Here is a 27,436-nt window from a genome sequence, read left to right as displayed (position 1 = left end):
CTTGCCTGATTTTATTTCTAATTCAAAAAGCAACTAATTCCCCAAATGTCTCCGACAAGATACATGAGCAGAATACAAATAATCTTGTACAGCAGCTTTCTGCTTATCAACAGAACCCAAACCCCTACAGTACAAACTCCTTGTGCATGCAAGTCCAATCCCCATCAACACCCTCTCTCCATACCACCCTGCACCACAAATAAATGTGCCTTGCAGCATGCCTTAACAGTCAGCAAACAGATGATTTCACTCCACAAGGAATTTGCACAGAACAATGAGCCCATCACACAGAACACTACCACCAGCTTAAGTGCCTCCACTGACCACAACTTTGGCAAAATTGCTCAAGGAGAGAAGTAACACTATCCCCGATGACACCACTGCACACCTGGTGACTGAGCTTTGTGACTTTCTCCTCACCCACAACTATTTCCAGTTTGGGGAAAATTTATATCTTCAAGTTTGCGACACAGCTATAAGCACCTGCATGGCCCATAATATGCCAACATTATTATGGCTGACCTTGAACGATGTTTCCTCAGCTCTCACTCCCTAGCACCTTTACTCTACTTACGCTACATTGACAACATCTTCCTCATACGGACCCACAGGAAGGAGATCCCTGAAGAATTCCACAAAAATGTCAACAACTTTCAGCCCACCATAAATCTTAGCCTGGACCAGTCCACACAAGAGATCCACTTCCCTGACACTACAGTTCAATAAAATGATGGCCATATTTCCACCACCTTATACCAGAAACCTATCAACCATTATACTTACCCACATGCCTCTAGCTTCCATCCAAGACACATTTCCCAATTAATTGTTTACAGCCAGGCCCTAAGAGACAACCAGATTTGCTCCAATCCCATAAACACCTACAGGATCAATATCAGGCATTCTTAAACTGAAATATCCACATGGGGAAGCGAAAAAATGGATTAACAGAGCCAGACGAGTATCCAGGCATCAGCTTCTTCAAGATAGGCCCAATAAACAAAACAATAGAACACCAATAGTCATCACCTACAGCCCCCAACTTAAACCCCTCCAGCGCATCATTAACAATCTACAGCCTATCCTGGAAAATGATCCCTCACTTCCACAGGCCTTGGGGGACAGGCCAATCCTCACCTACAGACAACCCCTAACCTGAAACAAATTCTTTCCAGCAACCACATATCACACCTCAAACATACCCACCCCTCAATAAACTCTGTGCCGACTCTTTCCATACATCTACACAAGTGACACCATCACAGGACCTAACTACATAAACCACCACATCAGAGATTCATACAACTGTAAATCCACTAATGTGATACTGATTGTCCCTGGTCTGGTACCTTTGGGTCCTGAGCGGTTCTGAACCAGGGAAGGTCAGTGCTCCCCTGTTTGCTGCTCTGCTCCCGGGCTCCTCTCCCTTGGGCTCCCTGCCCTGCTGTTGGCCCCATTAAAGTTGGCCTGCTGCCCACACATTGCCCCAAGGTCTCCCAGAGTTCCTGTATGAGACAGCCTGGCTGCTGCTGGCCAAGCTGCTACACCGTGTTCCTCAGGGTTCCTGAGCTGGGGCCACCCAGCCACCACCAGCCCCACTGCTATCAGGGGCTCCACAGCTTAGATTGCCTGGCCACACCTCACCGCTGCTACCCTCTGCCACTGGGAACTCCTTGGGGTTCTCCAGACAGGGTTGCCCACCTCTTGCAGCCCCACGTCAGCCACAGGTTTTGTGGCCGGGGCTGCCCAATCCAACCCTGCTGCCATCGGGGTATCCTGGGTTTCCAAGCTGGGGCCGCCCAGCTACTGCTAGCTCTGCTGCCACGGGAGGGAGGGGGAAAAAAAAAAAGGACAGGGGGTTAAGTCCCCAGCTTGGCCGCCTGCCACTGGAAGCCCTGCTGCAGCAGGGGTTCCCCAGCTAGGGCCAGGATTCCCCAGACATCTGGCTCAGCTGACACCAGGGGTTCTTTGGCTGGGGCGGGAACTCCATTGGCCATCATCTGGTCCAGCCACTGCTCCCCAGCTGGCTCCCGCTACCACCACTGGGACTCTTTGGTCCAGCAGCATCCGTGGTCCTGCTAGACCAGAGATGTTGCCAGACCAGAGTCCCGGTTTTGGGAGGTTCAACCTGTATATGCCATCAAGTGCCAGCAATGCCCCTCCGCCATATACATTGGCCAAACCAGACAGTCTCTAGGACAAAGGATTAATGGATACAAATCAGATATTCAAAATGGTAACACAGAAACCTGTGGGGGAACATTTTAACTTGCTCAGGCACTCACTACTGGATTGAAAGGTGGCTATCCTCTAACAAAGTAATTTCAGGAACCAACTAGAGAGAGAGAGAGAGAGACAGAGAGAGAGAGAAACTAATCTTCCTATGCAAATTTGACACATTTAGCCAGGGATTGAACAAAAACATTTCTTGGATGGGCTGTTATGTTCAACACCCAAATGACATCAAAAGCTAAATATCGGGCACTCACCACCCACTCTATTAGCCTCATTTAGCATGGACACTAATTGACAAGTTTTTTCCCCTCCTCCGCTCCCCCCCCCCTTTCTTTTTGCTGTTTATTTGTTCCTCTGGACCCCTTGCTCCATTCACCTTAAGAAGTGAGTTGTGCCCACAAAAGCTCCTGACACTTTTTTTTGGTAGTATCCAATGTGCTACAGGACCATTCGTTGCTTTTAAAGGAGAGAAACAGTCACTTAAGCAGCAGGTTATAAACTTGAAGGCTTTTAGAGTTTTATAGGTCAAAACCAACACACTGATTCAGTCTGGAGACCAACTAGCAGATAGTACAGATCTGGGAGATGTTACTCACTAACACTTGGAAGCATTAGAACCCACTGCAATAATCCATTCTCGAGGTGGCAAAAAGCTGGAGATTCTCTTCCAAAAGGGGGTCGCGAGCAACTTAGAGGGAGGTCGCAGCTGGATTCAGTTTTTCATTTGCGACCCCTCTCTCCTGGACCGTGAAGAGCGGCAGGGTAGCGGAAGGCAGCCGCCGGCAAGCCGCACAGCGTGACCGGGGCCGTGGGACTCCAGGAGTGTGGCTCAGCTGCAGCAGGAGGCAAGGTGGCGGGAGAGTGAGGCCAGCGCAGGAGTGGACACGGGGCCGGCTGGGGCACGGTTGCCAGGCGACCAAACTCTTCCCCAGCTGGGAGAGGGCAGGGGTCCCCCAGGCAGTGACTGGGGGATCGGGTCGGGGCAGAGGACCAGGGGTAAATAAGGGCACGTGGGGGTCAGAGGAGGAGGCAGAGAAGACACGGGAGAGGAGTGGAGGATGGAGGGGAGGAGAGCAGAGAGAGAAGGAACCAAAGGGACACGGAGTGGAAAAGAGGCACAGAGGAGAAAGAGACAGGGGGAAGGAGCCTGCAGGGGAGAAGGGAGTTAAGGACTGCAAGTGCCTTGAAGGAACCCCAGGAGGGCAAGGAGTCTGGTGAGAAGGGAGAAGGAAGCAACCCAGAGCAGTGAAGGGTGGGGAGTCCACACAAATTCATTTAGCATTTTAGGGGATCATGGTATCACAAAGTTTGAGAACCCCTGATATAAAGCATTCCTGCATGTTGGCACTATATGATCAGTTATCTGAGGATCCGACATGACTCAGAGAGGGACCATGAATCACTATTTGTCAGTATGCCTCCTCAGCGGAAGGAGGAGAAACCATCCTCACTGAATCTTTCAATGGCAGCAGCCCATCAGTCTTATCCAGAATGAGATTCAACCAGCTGGCTGTCAATGTACCAATCTCCCTCCAAGATTGATCTAGGTATTTACACAATACTGGGATAGGCATGATAGACACATAGAGCTAAGTGTCCTCAACGTATTGAAAGCACTGCAACTCATTAACACTTTTAGCTGGCATTCCTCAGCCAGCACACGTAGAATTGGGGTGTTTCATTAGGACAGATAACAGCTCACTACCCTGGACTAAACATGTGGAATCCAAAATCTCTTCTTAGATGAACGACTTAATTGATAGCGGATTACAGAGAAAGTGGAGGCTATAAAGCTGATGTGGTCAAAATTTGGACCAGTTGAACATAACGCGGGTATCCATGGAAACAAGATTTGGCCACTGGAGAACGTAATTAAAGGGTCTTGATTAACCTCCTGCTTTCCCCCACTACTAATACAAGTAATCCAATTAACATCAAAGCTGTGGCAAAACCAGAGCCAACACACACATTTCAAGAAAAAACATGATTGGTTTCAAAGCATCATAAGTACTTCCACTAACCTAAATAGGCAGCATATTTCTGTCCTGCTTTAAATGAACTTGTAAGTATTAAAATTATTGAATGACGAACTGCAAAATCTCAACACTCTTTTATATAAAAATGGAGGCAGCATGTTTGAAAAGTCTCCATTGTTTAAAATGGAGTTGATTTTAATTGATTAAAATCTACCATAATTTTCTTTCATCTGATTTATACATCAAGAGATTTGCAGATTATAATGAGAGTCACATTTAGGTAATGATTAATCAAAAACTAAATTCTAAATAACGTTACTTTTTCAAAACAGAGTCTTGATTTGGAACAGGGATGGTGGCAGCGGCTTTGTTTCACAAAGAATGATAAACAGAAGCAGACAGAAAGAAGGAAGAGATTTAAGCCTACAGTTTCTGACAAGTTTAAAGAGCTGATTGGAGAGCAAGTGGACATGGGCAACGTGTGAGCCAGGCATTTAGGAAGGTTAATTCCAGGCCCTGTCCCTTTTGCCCCTTTCCATTTTATCTGCCCTCCTCCCTCCAGGAGACCTAAGCCTCCCATGCAGCCTCCCATGCACTCCTCCCCCAGTCCTGGGGCTCCCTGCTAGAGCACCCCAGCCCTGGAGCGCCAGGTGGTGCAATCCCAACACCCTTGGCCCAGAGCACTGGGGGGACCTAGTTGCCCCAGATTCTGGGCCATGGGCTGATCGACCCTAGCCACAGTCCATTTAAGGGAAGAGGAGCAGCATGCTGCTGAGGAAAGCTGCAGATAGCAAGGGAGGAAGGTGGGCTCAGGGTAGAGTGTGGACAGGGCCACGTGTGGCTCTTGGGGGAGACTCATCCTCCCTTGTCCTGCAAAACCTGCTGCTCATGCTAGTGGGAACTGATTGATATCAAACCTGTTACCAAGTTTGTAAATGAAAACAGGACTATTTTTGTAAGAATTCAATGAGGATGTGCGTGTGCAGTGCATACATATTGTATCTTATATACACCAATATCTAGATTTTGAACAGCTGCCAAAGCTCTACTGGCTAAGCCACACTGACATGTTACCCAAAACATTCAGAGCTACAAAAAATTATAACTGAGCTGTCCTGAAATAGTCCCTGAACATGGTCTGGAAGGAAACTGGATGCGCATCACCCCAGATCATCCAACTACTAGATCCCATGTGCAGAGGAAATGCATCACACAGATTTTCCCCTCCCCTCACATGATTAGGCTTAACCACTCCCACAACTCTGTTTCCTACCTTAAGAGGGTAGTCTATGGGTCTGTGGTCCATGCTGAAGCAGGCAGATGGAGATTGTGCAGGTTAGGGTCAGTACTGGGGAGGCTAAAATGGGCAGGAGAAACCCATCTCTACAGCCCTGCAGAGGCTTTTCCTGGAAAAGTTAATTCAGCCAGAGCTCTCTGCATCCCTTTCAGTTTGTGCACTCCTGTTCCACCTCACCCCAGCATGCAGCCATGAGTAGACTGTTGCCAGCAGAAGATACTGCCAGGAAATGGACCAGGGACACTGCTAGATGTGGAGAGACTTCTGCAGAACCACGGGAGCCCTGCAAGTTTTTAAGATTTCAGAATGAGCTTTCAATGGGACTGTTCATGGTAATAAGGTTAAGTATTTACACTGGCGCCTTAAGTTGGGAAACCCTGAGAAGTTTTTAAAAATCAGGAATGCAAATAGCAGCACTACATTCAGACCTGGCTCCAGAGGACGCAGCAGTGAGAAGAACCCCTATGCAATCACGGGAGAAGGGATAGCTCAGTGGTTTGAGCATTGGCCTGCTAAACCCAGGGTTCAATCCTTGAGGGGGCCATTTAGGGATCTGGGGCAAATCTGTCAGGGATAGTACTTGGTCCTGCTGTGAGGGCAGAGGACTGGACTCAATAACCTCTGGTCCCTTACAGTTCTATGAGATGGTATACTCCATAAATTCACCCTTAAGAAGCTGCATTAACTGTACTAGTGAAATTGAGGACATTGTGAAATTTGTGCTCTCTTGACAGCCTGACTGACTTCACATTTTCATTCTGTCTTATTTTGGATACAAGACAAGATGAAGCCAGCAGGACCATTAGGAATGAGATATAATTCTAGTGATAGAAATGTAGCCGTGTTAGTCTGGTGTAGCTGAAACAAAATACAGGACTATGAAGCACTTTAAAGACTAACAAGATGGTTTATTAGATGATGAGCTTTCGTGGGCCAGACCCACTTCCACTATTTGATCTGAGGAAGTGGGTCTGGCCCACGAAAGCTCATCATCTAATAAACCATCTTGTTAGTCTTTAAAGTGCTACATAGTCCTGTATTTTGTTTCATATAATTCTAGTTCATTGTAAATATGGATCTTTAATTTTTGCTTCACCATAACAAAACAGACCACCTCTTTTTCTTTTCTATATGCATGACATTAGGTTTAAGGCACTGAACACTGCTAATGCAATTTGATTTGATATGATGGTTAAACCTTGAACTCAGGAAACATGACTGGTTAGCAAACTTGCCGAGTTTTTGCTTTTTAAAGCAATCTTGCCAATTCAGATATAAGCCCCAGCCTATATATAGTGAATGGAAAATATTTAAGTTGGTAAAACAAAGCAAATAAAACCAGAGGTGCTGTAGACCAGACTAAAACAGTCAATGTTAAAGCACTGGGAAATAATTTCCAGTACTGCAGGGCTTTCTATACTGCCACTTTACAGCACCGAAACCTGCATTGCTCAGGGAGGTGCTTTTTCACACCCTTGAGTGAGGAAAGTTTTGGAGCTGTAAGTGACAGCGTATACAAGCCCTCAGTCCCCCCACTAGAAGCCAGGAAGTGTCAGGTCAGGTACTACTGATGCAAAAGGCAGGACATGTTGTTTAAACAGGGTGTATCATACAAGAATGACAATGAGGCAACACAAAAGGATTCACACTTCCTCAAACAGCATAATTCTGTATCTGCTCTTTATAAATTAATATTTACTAATTGAGATAGGAACTTAGCAAACTAATCATGCAAATGTAAGAAAACAGGTTTGTAGATTGTATAAGGGATTAGTAATAGGATATAGAACTACCCACTTATAGGCTACTGGTTTGAATCCAGGACTTGCTGGCAGTGACCAGGGGTTATACCATCTTATGCCTCTTCAATCACCTATGTGAAATTAATGTGATGGTTTCCATCCGATTCCTAGTGGGTAGGTGCCCACATCACAGAAACTACGTACATGGAAGTAAATGGCAATTTCCTTTGGCAACATCAGCAGAGAGGCTCATAACTCAATGGACAGAGAAGCAACTGCACTCTCTCTCTCTCACCCCAAGAACTGTTACTCCCAAATCTTTGATTTGGGTAAGGCAGAGTTGAAAAATGTACACTGCTGCTGAGTGTGCTATCCCTGTTCTGAAGGTAAACAGAGGTCTTCATTTGCCAGGGTTGTCAGTCCAACACCTTTCAAACAAATTAAATTCACAGAGACATACACACAAAGTGATCTTTGAAGGTGTGCTCCAGAGCTTGCCAGTGGGGAGAATAGTCTTTTCTTTTAATGATCATCCTTATAATTCACCACCAATCTATATCTTATTGTGGGCATTTTACCCAAATAAGACCTCGGCACCCATCCTCTTTTATTTAATTAAACCACAGACTACTTAGTTCATTGCTGTCCATCTCAGATCTGATCGGATACTTTTCCATCAGATAGCTTCCATTGCCATGACTTTAATATTTTTTTCAATTCTATTTTTTAAAAACCACAGCAATAGAAATCTAAACATTGTCAGCATGCAAACCCGAGACAGCCCTGAAAGAAAAAGGAATAGAGTAGAATGAGGCCACATCACACCTCAGTACACCATGAAGTTATTTGCTTTACTTGAACAATTTCATGTACATACACTGCAGTAATCATCACAGCACAAAAAACCACACTGTTAGCAATTTTAAAGAGACAGAACCATTTCTAATTCTTTGGTAAATAAAAATGCCACAGTTAATAGGCCCCTTCTTGCATTCCACTGGCTCTGTTCTACGGAGAACTGATGAATGACGAAGAGCTGACTGAGGGCAGAACAGAAAGGGAAGGAAAGAGAACACAAGGAAAGGAGAAGAGTCCTGTCACAGAGTTTAAAAGGTGCACGCCTGCATGGCACTAGTAATGTCTATGGAACCCAAGCCAATGAAAACTACTACCCTTCAAAAGTTGCAAAAAGGACCACTAGCTTCTGTGTATGGAACTAGTGCTGTGGCACAGATTAAATCTATCTGCAGATTTAGAAAATATGTTTTATGTTTTTCATTTACAAATTTACTTTATGCAAGATTCACCCTCTGTCCTTTGCCATGTGGTTGGTTGCCAGCCTTGTACAGGCATTTTAAGGCAACATGAATTTTCCAAAATACCACAGAAGCTGAAAGAGTTAGGGAAAGCAGCCAGGATTGTCCAGTATTCACAGGCAAATGTCCTGAAAGAAAACTTAAGACAAACTAGAGACAATTTCCAGCTTTTGTGGGCGCACTCACACTAGCCTTGAATAAGCTGGCACACTAAAAACAGAAGTGGAGCTGCCATGGCATGAGTGGTGGGATGAGCTAGTCTCCTCAAGTACAATCCTGTCTGGGACCTCAGGTACTTATTCAGGGAACTATACCATCCTGCTACTCATGCTGCTATTGCTACACTCCCATTGTTAGTGCACAAACTCTGTCAAAGTTAACACATCTACCCAAGCTGGAAATTACATCTCCAGCTCATAGCACAGATGTATCCTTTGAGGTGTGAAAGGGAGTGTACCATCAGCAACACAAACACAAGTTTTGAAAAAGGTGGCACCCAGAAGGGGGCAGCTCCTAACTGTCAGAAATGAAATTAACCTTTGTGATTAGTAGAGATGAGCATGAAAAGTCCCACACCCAAACCGCATAACTCCATGTTAGCCTCAAACAAATTCCAAACTTTTTCAAATGTAGATGCTGGAAATGTGGGTATGAATTCATACATTTCCAAAGTTCATGGTGATCCAGTTTGGATCATCACACAGTGATTGGTGCAAATGCAAACTCTAACCCAACTCTAGATTGCCAATTGAAATATGGATTCCAGCTCATCCCTAGTAATGGGCGATCATTTTTCTGCAACAGTGCATTTGATGCACATGTTATACTACAGGTGCTAACAGTTAAGAATTTGGTAACCATGTTGCCTAGTTAATAATAAAAGACAACACCTTGTTGCAATTTAGTGTAAACAGAATTTAGCAAAAACACGTTAAATCTGTTAAAGTACTACATAAAAGACAAAAATGTAATAAGAGGTTTGATGGAGTGCCTTTGTGTTGAAACATAGCTATTCACTAACTATGGTAAGAAATCTATATAACTATATTAGACAGACATCAAGAATTAAAATGTGTTGCTTGGCCAAATGGTAATTAACAAGGGATACAGGTAGAGTATTTGAAACGTGTAAACACCAATACTGAAGAGGAATCATTTATACCTGCCCAGGAGCACATAACTAGATATAGTGGAATGAAATTATACCAAGTAAAAGTTTAGACTTACTAATTTGAGGAAGAGTTTCCCAGTAAACATATTAGATAGTAGAATAGATTTCTATGCAAAGAGGAGAAAATTTGTATCAACAAAGTTGTCCGGATGTGTCCTTGGGAGCCTCCCAAAATGCCAACTGGCAGAGGGCTCACCCTACTGTATCTCAGATGAGGCCTGAAACACATCTAACCACCCAACATGCTGTTGTATAATACGCATCTAAAAGATGCTACATGAGGTATCATATATAAACTGATAACACGCTGTCCGTGAAAACAAAGTCAGCGGGTGAGGTATCTACAGCTTGTGTACAAAGAATTATTTGTGCATGCGGGAAATGTGTTCTTAATATGTGTTTGCAAAGCAGTGAATAAACCCAGCCTGCTCTAGACAAAAGAATGTGTTTGACCAGCTTGATTATTGACGGAGGTTAACAAAATTACATTTACATATACAATAATCAAATCATTATTAGAAGTTTGCTGAGCTCATTGGGGTAGAGAGTCTTCACTCTGGGAATCTTTCCTGACTCTTGAGGCAGATACAATGGACTTTGGGTGATATAAGGAGAACAAAAAGGCATTTTAGGAATCCATTACTTCAGGAACCCTGGGAACAGCATTTTGTGATTGTGGGTCCCTGGCCTAGTGGGATGGAGATGCTAGTAAATTGACACGAGTAAGAACAATTTCTTAGTCAAAGATTGTAACTTGCTAAGATTTCTTTTCATCTTACTTAGTACCACTTAATGTTCAGTTATTTATTAATAAACGTATGCTTACTTTATTACAAAAGCATCTCAGTGCTATATATGAAGTTATGTCTACACTACAGAATTTTTTTCAGAAAAACAGCCATTTTTCCAAAAAACCTTCACTTATATTCACACTGCAATCATGTTCTTTTAAAAAAAATCAAAAGAACAAAGGGGTTTTTCCAACATTGGTAAACCTCTTTCTCCAAGGAAGAAGCCTTTTTCCGAAAGAGCTCTTTCAGAAAAAGGCATGTAAGGACGGGGAAGAGGGAGTTCTTTCGAAAGAAGGGGAAAGAGGAAAAAGCACAGGTATCCTGGTGGCCACTCCGTCCTTAGTAATCACAGCTTAAATGCAAGACAGCGTCCATTTGGTGTGGATGTTCTTTCGAAAAAGCAGATAGCTTTTTTGATGTGCTTTGGCAGTGTAAATGCTCTCTTTTGGAAGAAGTTTTTTTGGAAGATCTCTTTCAGAAAAGCTTCTTCAGAAATAAACCTGCAGCCTAGACATAGCCTTAGAATGAAGAGTGAGTTTTCAGCCTGCCTATATGACTGATATGTGCGCCATCTTTTTTAAGGTAGCAACCTCAATTTTTGTGAGTGTGTAGTGAGAAGGCCTGGACAATTCAGTGGAATGTCTTTGGAAAACTCGGGAACTGGGGTTCACTGTTTGTTATCACCAGGGCAATGTTTAGACTAGCAGAGTCTTGAAGAGTTTGCTGGCAAGGCAGTCAGGATGCAGTGACAGAGAGCTGACACAAAGCCTAGCAGCCACAGAACTGTCAGTGTTTCTCAGATAGAGGGGTAACATGGTGCCTCATATTTTTGGATGCCATGAACAGAGTGTTACACAGGAATATACTAAAAGAAACAAACTAACACTGAAATAAGGGTAACAAGAAAATCTAACACAGAATTGTCTCTATCTCGAATTTCCAACATTCTTTGATTCACAAGGCTAAATCTGAGCTGAGTATTATATAAGATCATCATAGAAGCCCATGTGAACTAAGACCACGCAGCTGCAACTTTATTAGAAAGGGAAGAAATATTGGGCCAAATGCTTGCTGTCATGACCTAGTCTCTATGTGGGAAAAACTCCCATGAGTTTGGCCCAAGAAAGGGTTATAGGATTTGGCCTATAAAAATTAGAAAGAGCTATTTTTTGGGGGAAGTGGCTTACAGTTACTGAGAACCTGCTAGTCCAGACTCGGATATTTTATTTTTATTTAAAATGGCGCACGCCAAGAGACCAGTCTATGGTACATTAAACCTGCAAGACTGATCGCTATTCCAACTTTTCAGCCAGTTACAGCAAGAGCACAGATTATTTAGGCCATTCTGCATTTCTTTTACCCAATTCATTAGAAAGAAAGAAGCTTTCTTTATAACCAATATGAAAATGACAATGAATTCTGCCTCTTTAAGTTGCAATCAAAAGCACCAATTTATTTTTACAGTACCTGAAGCATCAGTACCCAGTACCTCAGCCTGAACATTCTGTTTAGTGTCCCTTTCATCTGTAGCCATGGTTTTGTCAAATGTTACTGAAATAAAAAGTACAACACAGCAGTTTTATATAACCAATGAATTTAGGAAGACAGAAATACATAGTTTGGCTCCACTCATTTTTTCATTGTCCTCTTTACAATGAAATTTCTTGTTTTAACACAATTTAGATACATATGCTAAAATATGCTTTCTCCAGTTAGACTATTAAACCTTCAATACAAGAACTATACATTACATTTCACAAGATATGAGCAACTGTAGCTCCGGTAAGTTATACCTCCATCAAATTATGAAGCCTGTAATAAGTAGAATGTATGGTATTGAATATATTTGTATTTAACTTCTGTGTCTAGTGTATTGATATGGCTTTCCATCATCACCAACAGTATAATTAATAGGACTACAGATATTTTTACAATGGTTGCAATATTTTTACCTAACCAACAAACAACTATAGTGTGAATACTTCTTTTTGGAAGTTCAGTTATTCCTTGAGCATTCATTTGCGGAAAGTTTATGTTTTTTAGGCATTAAATTCCACCAGGTGATAAAGAACTAATGTTACAGGTCCATTAAAGGAAGAAACACACATTATTGCCTATATTAAGAATGCTAGTCATACCAATAAATTATACCTTCTAGAATTAGTGGGATATTCATTAAATAATTATGGGTTTTATCTTTCTGTAAACATAGGTTCAAATTCAGATAACAGCTTAAAAGACCTTGAATAACAGTTGTAGGGAGAACTGCCCATAGGTTTTGTACATGTTATCAAACTAAATCTCAATCTCCTAAAACTACTTCTTTCTCCCGTTTTTCAGGGGGAGGAATGGGAAGAAAAGGATGATATGGTGAGGGTTCATTGCTTGACACAATGGTATATACAGTAATGGCACAAATAAGGCAGGACTATATGATATTATTTCTACTTTATACTGCATTAACACAATGTACACCATTGCGAGACCTCACAATGGGAAATTAAATTAGCTCATCACTCTGAAAGGAAAATTCACCTCCTGCTACTAGCCCAGACAAAGATTTGGAGTCAGGTCAATTAAGCAAAGTATTCCACTGTGTAGAAAAGATAGGCAGCATAGCAAGAGAACACCCTAGTTTAACCAGAAGATATTGAATGATCTAAAAATCAAAAAGGAGCCCTACAAATAGTGAAAACCAGGTCAAATAACAAAGAATACTTGAAACAAGTAACACAAGTGTGTAGGGGCAAAATTAGAAAGGCGAAGGCACAGAACAAGCTCAAACTAGCTAGAGACATAAAGGGTAACAAGAAAACATTCTACAAATACATCAAAAGCAAGAGAATGTAATAGTCAGGAGGAGCTACAGAGCATGTTTTCCTACATTACACCAGCAGATCTGCCGATTGCTTGCCCCCTTCATGACCAACATGAAGAATTCCTCTCATTCTTCAGGCTACGTCTTCACTGTGAGTTCTTCCAACAGAAAATATGCTAATGAGGAAGAGGACTTGACATTCATTTTCATAATAGGTTACACAGCTGGTTATTAATCAGCTGTATAATATTGGTGATCAAGAAATCTGAATTCTATCTGTAGTTCTAGAAGGGAAGAGTGCTTTATAGTGTTTTAAAACACAAACTAAACTAGTCAGTCATTTTGAAAGGCAATAAGATGCAATAATGTTGGAGATAGTAAATGTTAAAGACCTAAACTTAGGGCCTGTAGTGAACTTGAATAAGCCTTCTCCTAATTTATTTTAAAAATATGGGGGAAGAGAAGAATATTTAGCAACTCTTCGCTACTTGTCTTCTTAGATTAGAGCTTAAAGCTGTAGTAAATAACAACTGTGAATTTCACAGGACTTCAAACAGCACCTAGGTGAGATGTGAACTGCTGATATCCTCTCCCAAATCTGGGAACTTTCTTCTAAGCTGCAGGATATTTTGTGGGGGACAGAGACATACTGTGCGTCTCACTGATTTTTCATCAAACTTCAAGTTTGTGGGTTAACCTTGGCATGCATATTCTCAATTGTGGCTAAAAAGTTATGTAACACTCTATAAACAAACACTACATGTCTATAACTGATTTCAGGAATCTGCATGAGTAGCAGAAATGAGGCAAAAGGAGATTCTCAGAGTGTCTTAGATTTCTTGCAAAAAGGGTGCTAAGAAAAGTGAGACAGTCCAATGGGAAGTGGGGAAATTGTTAAATGAGTGATTTTTGATGCCGTCAGGCAGATGAGGACATCTACCTAGAATATATCACTGGATTTCAGCACTGGTCCTGCCATGGATGCAGGGGACTATGCATTGTATTTTCTAATAGACAATCTGCCCTAAATTCTCAGTCACTGAAAGATAATCTTCACTCATTGATATATTTGCTTCCCACAACCAGCTCTCTATGTAACTTTTCATGCGTGTCATGGGGGATAGAGTTCCATGGTGGGAGAGGATGATAGTGGGAAGGGGCGGGGCTTGGGAATGGACAACACCCACCTCTCCTCACCCCTCTGGGCAACTGCTCTGGCTGGAGATGGCCTATGGACCTGGATTTAGAGATCCCTCATCTAAACTGTATTGTTAAATTTATTCCCCTAGATTTGGGTTAGTGCTTTGACTTTCAAAACAAACTTTGTATTTGTAGATAACATAAGCACTATACCCAGATGTACAGACACTCTTTTCTTAACCTCTGTGTTATGTAAATTTTTAACATTAACTTTAATACAATTCCTTCTTTGCCCAATTCATTTTTCATCAAACCACCCATAAATAATCTAAACAGTTCTGAAAGTTTACAATCTGCGTTTTGGTTTTTGCCATTTCAATTAGATTTTTAGAAGATAAAGGTTTAACTCTCCTGTTAAGTTTATGTTACCAAATTCCATGTTAACTATCTCAAAGCTACTACTGTACCCAACACCACACAGATGAGCAGACAGTAAAAGCTCAGAATGAGGAAAGCTCTAATAAAGGGAAGGAAAGTGCAGATAGAAAACTAACAAAGGCCCAAGCTAATGAAACAGCTGTTGCAAATAGACTGATAGTATAAAACCCTACAATCAACTTCCTCTGCAAAGAGCCTTCAGAATAGAGCCCCCAGTGTCAACACTAATTCCTGGAACACATTATATGTGTAAGTACCCAATTACTTTAAAAACTGAGTCTGAAGAGCACAAATTCTGACCAGTTATTGATGGAAGAACCCATTATTATGGACAAGGAACTCCAATGATAGGAAGAGGGACAGGATGTCTAAAGATCTCTCAGGAACCATCTATCAGTTTCAGGGGTTGATTTCTCTCTCTCTCACTCATAGTTTGTGTCTACCTGGAGAGGAGGAGAATCCAAGTGCTTCTGAGCAGGCCAATATCAGGCTATCTCCCTTAGTCTTTGGCCTGACAATACGTAGGTCCCTCACAAGTGATATACATGGTTTTAGGTCCCTTGGGTCAGCAGCAGGGCAAGAACTTGCAGAGGATAAACTGAGCACTCTAGCTGAGCGCTCCCTTCCTCTACTCCTGACCTTGTTTCATGCTCCCAGGTTCTTAGCTGCCCCTTCATATCATTAACTCATCTACACATTTGAAAGTAACTTTCATATAAGCGCATACATCAGTTTTGAAAAAGTCTGGACTTAGTGCAGGTAAAAGGGGATGGACTGACAAAGCATTTGCCTCACAGGGCTCCCCCCCAAATGGAGAGGATAGATGGAACCTTATTCCTTGCCCCTCTCAGAAGGCATGGGATGGGGGGGAGGGGACCAAGGGCTTCTGAAGATAGAGGTAGGTGAGGTATGATTTCTGGGTGTGAGGAAACCCGCCAGTAGCAAAGGGTTCTGCAGGGTTTCCTCTGAGTAGCTGGTGTCCCTACATCCCATTCCCCTCTAGTCCTTGTTCCCCACCATCAGTGCCACCTTCTCCTTTAGCTCTTACCTCATTTACCTCCCCAGCAGCCCTTGTCCTCACAGCAGCCTCTTTCCCCCCAGTAGCTTCTGTCCCGTTTCCTTTCTCTTCTCCCCCAACAATCCCTCTTCACACTTCTTAGGGCTCGGAGGGAGTCCGGCAAACTGGATGCTTGGCAGCTGGACAGGCACCACTTCACCCCCTGCTGGCAGTCAGGATAAATTGCAGCCCAAGCCCTCCAGCTTAACTGTTTGTAACAGGGTTTGTAGGAATGTGTGAGGGGTGAACTGCATTAGGGATCCAGGTGTTTGGTTTTCAACGGGAATGCCTGGTTGTAAAGGGATTTGGCATCTCTGCTCTTCACTGCCAACTGGGCCATTAAATTCTGGTTGGTGGCACAGCAAGGACCCAGTGCTAAGAGAGGCTCCCTACCTGCCCTGGCTCCACATGGTGTCCCAGAAGGGGCCACTAGGCCCCTGCGAGCCCTAGGCACAGGGAGGTTCTGTCCACATGCTCCCCTTGCACCCACAGATGTTGCCACCTCAACTCCCATTGGTCATGGTTCCCAGTCAATGGAAGCTGTGGAATAGCTCCCATTGGCCTGCTACGGCGATCAACAGAGGCTGCAGGGATGGCATTTGTGGGCGGGAGGGGCAGTGTGCTGATGGAGCATCCCATTGTATAGAAACCATAGAGACCCACCAGCAGCTTCCTGGGAGTTGCAGTAAGCACTGCACCCTGCATCCTCAACCCTTTCTCACACCCCAACCCTCTGCACTAGCCCAGAGTCACTTCCCACACCCCAACTCCCTCCCAAAGCCGACACCCCTCACCCACCAGACCTCAACCTCTTGTTCCAACCCTGAGCTCTGTCCTGCACCACAAACCCCTCATCCCACACACTACCCCAGAGCCTGTGCCCTCAGCTGGCCCCTTGCTCTCCCTGCTCCAAACTGGAGCCCTTTCTTTCACCTTGAACACCTTGTTGCTGGCTCAACCCCATGCCTCAGACCAGTGAAAGTGAATTAGGGTTAAGGAGAGCAAGTGATGGAGGGTGTGGGAGAACATGGCCTCAGAGAAGGGGAGGGGCAGTGGCAGGGCCTCAGGGAAGGGTCGTGGCAGAGGGCAGAGCAAGGTTATTCAGTTTTGTGCAATTAGAAAGTTGGAAACCCTAGACTACATGGCACCTCTGCAAATTTCCCCTAAGCCTAACTCTTAATCTCCCTCCCCTTGGTGAAACTTCCTTGGCTTTTATTTGTTTGAAAAATTTCTAGAGACTTTTCTCAACCTCCCATTTCTTACAGTCTGAATAATTGGAATTTTATAGTTATGGCCAGTAGAGCCAAACCAGCACTCCGGTCCAAAAACTTGAGGGCAATTTTGCCATGGAGTCAATAGAGATCAAACCCTTCATCTGTGAAAAGATGGATGGAAAACCAATTATTCAGTAACAGCCAGGAGGGCGACAGCCTTGCTGGGCTGCTGGGCAAGGGAGGTTGTGGTTCTGTGGTGTCTCGAATCGAAGGGATGGGGTTAGAGTCCATCTGTCCTTAACACCCCCTGGGCCATGGTGTGCCCCTCCCTCCACTCCCTGGGACAATGGCACACAGTGCTCCAGTGGCAATTTAAAGGGTCCAGGGCTCCAGCTACTGCTGCAGTAGTGGTGGCAGTGGCCAGGAGCCCCAGGCCCTTTTGAATCACCAGGTCCAGGACAACTGCCCCCTCTGCACCTTCCCCCTCAGCAAGCATGGTTGTGGTGACAATATGTATATGGATATACGAATTAAGGAAGAGTTAATTCTGTTTTATTTCCAAAACATGCTGTAAATATAGCAAAAGAAGGCCAGAAAATGAGTCATCACTAATGCTACATTAAAAAAACAACAAATGGTCTGGTAGCACTTTATAGTCTGTCAGTGGGGTCGATCACCTACAGGATCTTTACAGAGCATTCCTAAAACTGAAATACCCAGCTGGGGAAGCGAAAAAAAAATTTGACAGAGCCAAAAAAATACCCAGACATGAACTACTTCAAGACAGACCCAAAAGAGAAAACAACAAAACTCCTCTTGTTGTTACCTACAGTCCACAACTCAGATCCCTCCAATGCATTGTACACAATCTACAACCCATCTTGGAAAATGATCCCTCACTCTCAGAGGCCTTAGGAGAAAAACCTATTCTTGCTTACAGACAACCCCTAACCTGAAATGTATTCTTTCTGATAACCGTGCCACACAACTACATCATAAGTCTCCAAGAACCCAGCCCTGAAACCAAAAAAGATGCCAACTCTGCCCACATATCTACACTGATGAATTCATCACTGGAGTAAACAACATAGGCCACAAAATCAAAGGGTCATTTGACTGCACATCTAGTAATTTGATCTATGCCATCAAATGCCAGCCGTACCCCACTAATATATATATTGGACAAACAGGATGGTCTCTGCGGGAAAGAATCAATGGACACAAATCGGATATACGTAAAGGGAACACACAGAAGCCTGCTGGTGAACATTTCTGCTTGCCTAACCACAGTCTGACAGACCTGCAGGTGGCTGTCTTGTCACGGGCCAGCTCCACAAGCCAGATACATAGGGAAGGACTGGAATCCCAGTTCATCCACAAATTCAATTCACATACTAATGGACTCAATTGTGATATGGGCTGGCTAGGACACTACCTACTTAATAACCACTGAAGGTGCTAACAGCTCTCTGAGTGGAATCCTTCCTGTTTTAGCAATCTATCTATTGACTGATTTTTATCTGCTTAGGTTTAAGTACCCATTCTCCAGATACTTAATGATGCTCTGTCTCACACACCCCTTCCTTTTTTCTTTTTCTCCTCCCTCTTCTTGCTCTCTCCTATTTATTTTGAGTTTTCATATCCCCTACTCATCACTCCGGTCATCTGAAGAAGTGGGCTGTGCCCACGGAAGCTCATGATACCATCTACATGTTTTGTTAGTCTATAAAGTGCAACAAAACCATTTGTTGTTTTTTTCTATAACAGACTAAACTCGGCTACCCTCTGAAGCTTCGAATGTTACATTAGAATGTCAAGTAAACCAAGGTTTTTTTCTTGCCGTCTATTTATTCTGTTACAACAAAGAATGTTATTTGCTTAACTGATTACAGCACAATGATTTATCTGTACAGTTTTTGCCTCTTACTCTGTGTAAAAAAAAAGGGGGTTCTTGTCAAACAATTTCCCATGAACAGGAAGAACTGCATTATGGAACTTCCAGACATTTGAAGATACAGAGCATTTATTCTCTATAGTTATTCTACTGCTATAAAGGAGAGAAACTTGAATTGGATGACTATAAGGAACGGAAGAGGAAAGAAAGGGAGACAGAAGTTTTACTGATAAAAGTGCTAATATAGACATAGCCTAAGGAATTAATGGGGCATAAAGGAAAAGACAGTTATGAATGATACAATGGAAATGGGAACTTTAATAGAGTTGAAGAAAATGAAGGCTTTTCTATTCCTTCTATCTGCTCAAGGAATGAAAGAAGAAAAAGAATGATTGGAAGGAAATTTGAAGCTTTTGCAGTACCAGAATAGACGCTACAAACAAAACAAGCCTGAAGCAATCAGCTGTTACACTAAAAAAATGAAATAATACAGTTTCAAATTATATATATACACATACACCCATATACACACACAAAAGCAGAGATGATAGAACTAGAGCTAAATAAGCCATCAAAAACTCATACTAAAATAATTATTTTTAACTACATTAAAGACAACAGAAACAATAATAAAATAAGATTATGTATTTGAATATACAAATAAACAGAGCACTAACATGATGTGAAGATTAAAAATGTATAAGTTATTCTGTTATATTTTTGTCTCTTATTTTCTATAGTATATAGCAGCGTGACTTGTCATAGAATTTTTTATGGAAAGACTATGGGGCACATTTGGTAATAGAAAACGTATAACAACTCTCAGGGAACCAATCTATTAAACATAATGCAAATTCTGAGTAAGTAGTGTATGTTTTACACATAGTACTTGTGAGATACAGTGTCATATACAAACTAATATGGAAGTAGTGTCTTTCATATTATTAGTTTGTGAAGAGCATAGTATGTAAGGGCATGTCTACACTAGGAAACTATTTCAAAATAACTTATTTCAAAATAACTCCCAAAATAAGCTTATTCCCGTAGAAAAGCAGGAGTTATTATTTCAAAATAACCAGCCCTTTATTTTGAAATAACAGGGTTGGTAATGTGGATGTTCTGCTTCTTTAAAAAAAAAATATTTCTTATTATTTCAAAATAACTCCCTAGTGTAGACCAGCACTAACAGATCCAAAATTATAAAGGTAACTCCATATCTGCACAGCTACACCATTAATTCTCAATGTAACTGAAATATTAAACCTTCCTGGATACTGCATGAATTATGATGAGCTGAAGTGGTTCATTATTAGTGCTGCAAAAATTGAAATAGAAAGACTCACAGGAGGTATGTTTATTCCAAATGGAACTGTACCACCGCATGCAGGTAGAAATTTCATCTGTGAAGATAATGACATCTGCACAGAGACTAATAATGGAAAGAATTCTTTCATTCAAGGTCAGAGTGGTATATCAAGAAAAGTCTGAAGACAGTCCAGAATCTCAAGAAATATCACGGAAACACTAGAAAGGAAAGTCACTTATGCTCCATAGACAGTCAGAGACTCTTATGCAGTATGCAGCATTTGAAAAACATAAATCACATCCAAAACCAATTCACCACGAAAAATTATTTGAGACAAATTTGTATTCTACAGTTTCTGCAGAAAGGGAGTCAGTAGCAGTGCTGTACGATGAGAGAGGGGAAAAAGGTCCACAGAAACTTGAATTTCTTGTGTTTCAACCTAGTCATCAAAAAGGACACTGGTCAAAATCCCATCATATGAGGACAGTTTTGAAGAGCAGATCAAAAGAGCATCTTGGCAAATAAAGATTTGGATGTCTTCACACAAAGTATTGGGTCACCATTGCAACAAGGGTGGGAAACAGTGGATGATTAACTACTTCTTTTGTTCTTCAAAGACCCAATGGCACATGAACTTCTAAAGGGCCTTATCTATGCCTGCACCAATAAAGGTTGCTGCACAATCAGCTGTGTCTGGAGTTTGAACAATGTTCCCTTCATTTCTGAGGCAATGAAGACTGCTCAACCATGCACTCTTGACAGAAATCATAATGAGGTGATGATAATGATGTTGGCTTGAAGGGTCTTCAGCTCTGTTTCATTTCTTATGATACGTGTACAAAATGATTATTAGATTTTGTTTTACCCTTTAGATTGTTATGATCCTTTGAGATCACAACAACTGAATTTTATATCTTGAAATAATACTCAGTCATTAAAATAAAGGAAAGGAATGTGGATCTTTCAAAGTGTCCATTTTAACATGTTGGTGTCAGTCTATCCCCTTTTCTATGGGAATGGCTCCCCATGATGGTTCCATAGAATACCTCCATCTTAAAGCGGATATAGAAGCTTTCAAATGAATTATGACATGCTTGTGTGGAGTGTGCTGCTCACCTATCCTAGGTGCCTTCAATCAGCAGATTGATTGATACACAATAATAGAGGAGATTGAAGCTTTAGCTGTGCTAAATAGATGGCAGGGGCTCCATGAGCCTCCATTTTTTCCTCCTTTTAGTTTTTCAATTTCCCCAAAGTCAATGGGATTCTCTCACCATTAATGCCTGAAATTGCCTGAAATTTTGGAACTGTGATTTAATGTATCATTCAAAAGTCATTACATTACATACTGGCAGACAGACACAGAAATGACATCAAGATGAGCATAAAACCTTTGCAAGTTTGGCCAGATATACACTTGTACAATTCATATGATTTTTCTATATGGGAATGTATATGAAATGAGGGGTACAAAGTATTTATTCTCTGTTATTGTCATTCCACTTTCATAAGGCACAATTATAACCAGTTGTAGCTGTTTTCAACTTCTTCCTGTTAGTGCTGAGGGCATTGGGACAGGAGTGTTAAGAATACTTATGTGGCCACTAGTCAATCTAAAATCTTCCATTAAGAAGGAGGTGCAGATCAATACTTTAAGTTTTTAAAAGGGAGGACCACTTTGTGTCAATAATTTGCCAGTGGTGACACATTCTGCAAACATGAAAAATGTCTATCTAAGCAAAACTGAGCTACACAGGAGACCTGAGAGATTCCTGAACCTTTGGATAGCCCATGTTGATCCTTTTGGCTGCCATGAAAGTAAAATGTCTGGTTCCATATACAGTGGTGAGTACAGTAACACATACATTTGCATGATCCTCTATCTGGAGCATGAAGTTAGAGGGTCTTATTCGATATATTTACAATTCAAGGTGTAATAACTAAGTCACTTGCCTTTCTTAATTATTTGCCTGCTTTCCCATTTCCCTTCTCACCCAATTTCTTGAACTGTTAAAATTGTTATACTACAATATAAATAAAAGTCTGGAGAGCAATTATTTCCTTACCTTACTTTAAGCCGAGTACTGTGGTTATAAACTTCTTACTTAGAGTCTTTTCTGGAACTGGGAGCTTTATTTAGTAACAGATATCAGAAAGCAAGGTGCATTGCCAGGGATGTTCTTCCCAATTGTCTAGAGAAAAAAGAAACAGAGAGCTTTACTTCAATCTTTACTGGCATGCCCTTAGAATAAGTTGCCTCTTCCCACATGAAGCAGGCACTTTTCTGAACAGAACACTTCTTTTTTGTCACATCTCTAGGCTAGATCATTTCAAACTGTTTAGAAAAAAAAAGTTACATGGGGGGATTTTTATGAACTTACTTTCACTTGAGGCAGAATGTCAAAATAGTCTGTTTTCTCCCCTCATTGACTGGCAAAACAGAAATACTTTTTTCTTTTTCTTCCAAAGAACCAAATCCTGCAGTTCTAAATTGGCTCTCATGTAAGAAAAAAAAACATTTCACTGGTTTCAGTGAGAGCTTTGTCAGTAACGTTGGCTGTAATTGGCCCCAAATTTCTCAAAAAAATCAAATTTTTAAAAATTAGAATAATTAATTTTTCAACATTGCTTTAATAAAAGCAAAGTGCTTTCTTCGAAACACAAGTTGGTCAAAATGTATATTTGATTTTAAAAGTACCAGAAAGATTTTATTTATTTATTTTTGCTTTTGCTGTAATAATTATGGAAGTTTTTGGAGAGAGGGGAGTGTTCACTAAAAAAATAAAAACCTGGAACAAAAATCTTCCCCAGTTTTTTTTTTTACAACCTAAAACTAGAAAACATTTCAATGAAAAACAAAAATGTTCTTGTAAAATGATCTATGTAGTAAAAAGCCATCAGCGTCAGAAAAATGTTTCGACCAGTTCTATTCAAAGTACTTATTGAAATGGATGAATAAAAAAGAAAATGCTAAACAGGAGAAAACTAACAAGCAAAATAAGAAGGAAAAATAACACAGAAACATCTAAGCGCATGCAATGATTTATTCACTATTTGATCAAAAAGGTTCCTATACCAATTTTACAGTGTAAGAATTTGAAAATTGAAATACATGCTGTGCCATTTCCGTCTGATCTTTCTTGAAAAGAAACAACATTTAAGAACACAAGAATGTCCATAATTGAGTCATATCAATGGCCATCAGTAGCTCAGCAACCTGCCTTCTAACAGCCCTATATACTTCCAAGGTAACGAACAGGATAATTTCAATTTATCAGTCTCTTGTCATCCAGTGCCAGCTTGTGGCAATCAGAGGTTTATGAACACCCACAGAATGGTGCTGACCTCCTGACCTATCTTGGGTTTTTTTGGCCTTCACAATATCTCTGGCAACAAGTTCCACAGGCTGACTGTGCATTGTATGAAACGTATTTCCTTTTAAACTTGCTGCCTATTTGTTTCATTGAATGACCCCTGGTTCTTGTGTTCTGTGAAGGGGTTAAAAAAAGCCCCTCATTTAAAGCAATGTTCTGCTTAACAATTTAGTCACATAAAATTCTAGAAAATTCAAATAGAGATTTTAAAACAGAAACCATCTGTTAGCATTTGCTATATGTCAATCCATCCAATCACCCACATCATCCTCAGGCAACAAGCAGAAATAGAAGAGTTAAAAACAATGTGCCCTAAATTCAGCAGAATGAAGCTCCGCTGGTCAAAGTGAGGGATAAATTGAACAGCTGAAGGCAATCTACAGAGGGTATGTAACCAGCTTGCAGACTAAGGGCAAGTCAACACAGCAGGGCTAAAAAATAAAAAAAGCTATGCAACTTAAGCTACGCAATTGACATAGCTAAAGTCAAAATAGCTTATTTCGGCTTTTGGCGCTGTCTACACAGCAGGAAGTCCGAGGAACAGCACGCTTCCTCCAAATTCCCCTACTCCTCGTAAAACGAGGTTGCAGGAGTTGGAGTCTGAAGTTCTCCAAATTGACATTATTTCAAAATAATTGCTTGCTGTGTAGACTCAGACTATATTATTTTATTCTGAAATAATGCTGCTGTGTAGACATAGCCTAACTGTGGGACTGTTAGCTCAAGTGCTCTGTTGCTGTAGCTAATGAGGAGGTGGTTGTCTCTCAGATAGTCAGGACACAAAGGGTATGTCTACACACTATAGAGGTTTTTTTCTGAAAAAACTTCAATTATGTCCACACTGCAATCATGGTCCTTCAAAAGAAAATCGAAAGAACAGAGGGGTTTTTCTGGAATTGGTAATCCTCTTTCTATGAGGAAGAAGCTTTCTTCCGAAAGAGCTCTTTCACAAAAAAGGCATGTGTGGACGGGGAAGAGGGTTTTCTTTCGAAAGAAGAGGCCTCCAGGAAAAAGCACAGGTGCCCTGGTGGCCACTCTCTCCAAAGTGATCACAACTCTATAGTTCCTGTCTCCTGGCCCCTCTTAAAGCTGCAGACACCCAGGACAAGTCTTGTGGCAGAAAGCCGGACCTGGGAGTAGCACCTGACCGCGAGGGAAATGATGGCAGACCTGCCTGCTGTCATTGCTCCTACCTACCACCCTCCTGCCCTTCCTGCTATGCCCATTCCCCAAACCCTGACTCCCAAGTGATGCCCATGCCCTCTCTCCCTACTGCCCCTGCCATCCCTGACCCCGCTCCAGCCCCCCCATACCTGTGTCCCAGGACCCCCCAACCTCAAGACCAACAAGAGACCCACACCCAAGGTGGCTCATCCAGCCAGCCCCGAGACCCCTCCCCATCCAGGTTAGGAGCCCCCCACTTTTTTTCCTAAAACAAATACAAAGTACATTTTCTTCAAAAACAAACAGGTGTGTTTATTGAGAGATCACGGAAGGGGCGAAGGGAAAGGTTGCGGTGGGAAAGGGATAGTGCAGCAGCCAGAGGCCCCTAGAGGGGAGACCTTGGGGAGAGTTATTGGGGTTCTTGAGAGAAACTCTCCCTCAGGGCCTCCCAGATGTGCACCCTGGCCTCATGGGCCTGTTGGATGGCACCTGTCCATGGCTCCTCAAAGGATCTCCCTTTATGGCCGGTATTTGCTCCCCACCCCACCAGTAAGGCCTCCCCCTTCCTCTCTACAATGTTGTGGAGGACACATCATGCCGACACCACCTCAGGGATGATGTGCTCCCCCATGTCCAGGTAGGTCAGAAGGCACCTGAACTGCACCTTGAGGCGGCCGAAGGCGCACTCCAACTGGATCCTGGCTTGGTTCAAGTGGGCATTAAATTGGTCTCTGCTGGGGTCCAAGCGGCCAGTATAAGGCTTCATTAGCCATGACATGAAGGAGTAAGCCGGGTCCCCCACAATGCACAGTGGCATCTGCACATCCCCAACCACAAAATCCCATGAGGGGGAGAATGTGCCTGCCTCCAGCTTCCCGTAGCGGCTGGAGTTTAGAAAAAACTGGGCATCATGTGCCCTCCCAACAAAAATGTCAATGAACTGTCCATGGTGGTCGACCAGGGCCTGCAGCACCATAGAAAAGTAGCCCTTGCGATTTATGTATTGGGCCACTCAATGTGGTGCACAGATTGGGATGTGGGTCCCATCAATCACTCCCCCACAGTTCAGGAACCTCAGGACAGCAAATACGACCACAATCGGGTCCAGGTCTCCCAGGCAGATGGCCCTCATAACCTACAGAAGGAAACAAACACACACAAAACAGAGAATGAGAGAGGGGGTGCCTGAGTCCTTGGGAGGTACCTGCTGCCCTTTCCTCCTCTCCCCTCCCTCAAACACCCCATGAACCACCCCCTATGAGGCCATGCCCCCAGCAGCATGACTGTGTGAGGGTGGGATGGCACAACCCCCTGGGGACAGGACTTCCCCCACATGCCTCAACTTCCCCTTTCCCAAGGATCACCCTTTTCCAGGACTTCCACCCCCCTGCAGGGACTGCAGTCCGACTGTGCCTTACCTCCATGCCGAACTGGTTGCCCACTGACTGGTAGCTATCGGCGGTGGTGAGCTTCCATACGGCAATTGTGACCTGCTTCTCGAGGGACGTGGCGGGCCGCAGGTGGGTGTTGCATCGGAGGGCAGGGGTGAGCCAGGTACACAGGTTCAAAAAGGTGGCCTTCCGCATGCAGAAGTTTTGGAGCCACTGCTGGTCGTCCCACCGCTCCATGACCAGCTGGTCCCCACCAGTTGAAATTGGTGTCCAGCCTCCAGAAATACCTCTCTACTGAGGTTTGCAGTGGCAAGGGTGTTGCTCCCTGTCGAGACGTGCAGCCCCTTGGTCGGGTTCTCCCTCATTCTGGCCCTGCAGCTCAGTCTTTACACGTTTCCCCCACTTGGGGTTACTATGGCCTTGTGTCACAGTCTCTATCATGTTCCCCTCTCAGGGTATCTGCGGCCCTGTAGCAGTCTTGATAGGCTCCCCTCCTGGGGTATATACGGCCCTGTGGCAGTCTTTACAAGCTCTCCTCTCGGGGTAAATACAACCTTGTGGCGCAGTTTTTCTAGCTCCCCTCTTGAGGTAAATATGGCCTGGCAGCACAGTCTTTACCGGTTCCCCTCTTGGGGTAAATATGGCCTTGCAGCCTAGTCCTCAGTTTGTGGGCCTTCCCCTGCTTCAGAGTGCCACAGCGGGGCAGGGGAGGATAGGGGGACCCGGGCCTCTCTACTCAACCGGGTCCCAGCCCAGGGCCTGTTGACAGTGGAACGCTCCACTGCTTGCTCAGCAAGGGGCCTTCTCCCCTCAATCGGCCGAGCACTCTGGGAACTATCACTCCCTGCCTTGGGCTGCTTCCTACCACCGCGGTCATACCTCTCCCCTGTCTCCGGGGCCAGGGCTGTCGCGGTGGCTGTGGCTGTTGCTGCTGGGGTTGTAGCAGCTGCAGCATTGGTTCAGGTTGCGTGGACTCCTCTGACTCAGGAGCCGGCTCTGCGGGTCCTTCCCCTTCAGCCATCAGCCCCAAGCGAGCTGGCTCAGGGCCTTTTATAGTGCGGCTCACCAGGGAGCATGTCCAGCAAGGCCGTAGGGGGAGGGGCACTCTCAGC

General features: G+C 43.2%; 1 protein-coding gene across 3 annotated transcripts in view; it reads right to left on the bottom strand.

Moving 5' to 3' along the window:
- Nucleotides 1-27,436, bottom strand: part of CRACD (capping protein inhibiting regulator of actin dynamics) — a 191,594-nt gene that overhangs the window by 80,746 nt on the left and 83,412 nt on the right. For 2 of the 3 annotated variants that reach the window (XM_014568711.4, XM_075930382.2), the window contains exon 2: nt 22,462-22,587. Coding sequence is in view for 1 of the 3 variants with exons in the window: in XM_014568709.4 (XP_014424195.3) it covers nt 11,996-12,062 (67 nt within the window). In the remaining 2 variants the exon portion in view is untranslated. Of the gene's footprint in view, nt 1-11,995; nt 12,080-22,461; nt 22,588-27,436 lie in introns of all 3 variants that reach the window. The other variant, XM_014568709.4, reaches the window with a different exon arrangement.

The sequence above is a fragment of the Pelodiscus sinensis genome, chromosome 4 (genome assembly GCF_052426305.1).
Source record: "Pelodiscus sinensis isolate ZL-2025 chromosome 4, ASM5242630v1, whole genome shotgun sequence".
Classification (NCBI taxonomy): domain Eukaryota; kingdom Metazoa; phylum Chordata; order Testudines; family Trionychidae; genus Pelodiscus; species Pelodiscus sinensis.
This window is presented reverse-complemented; position numbering and strand designations above follow the sequence as displayed.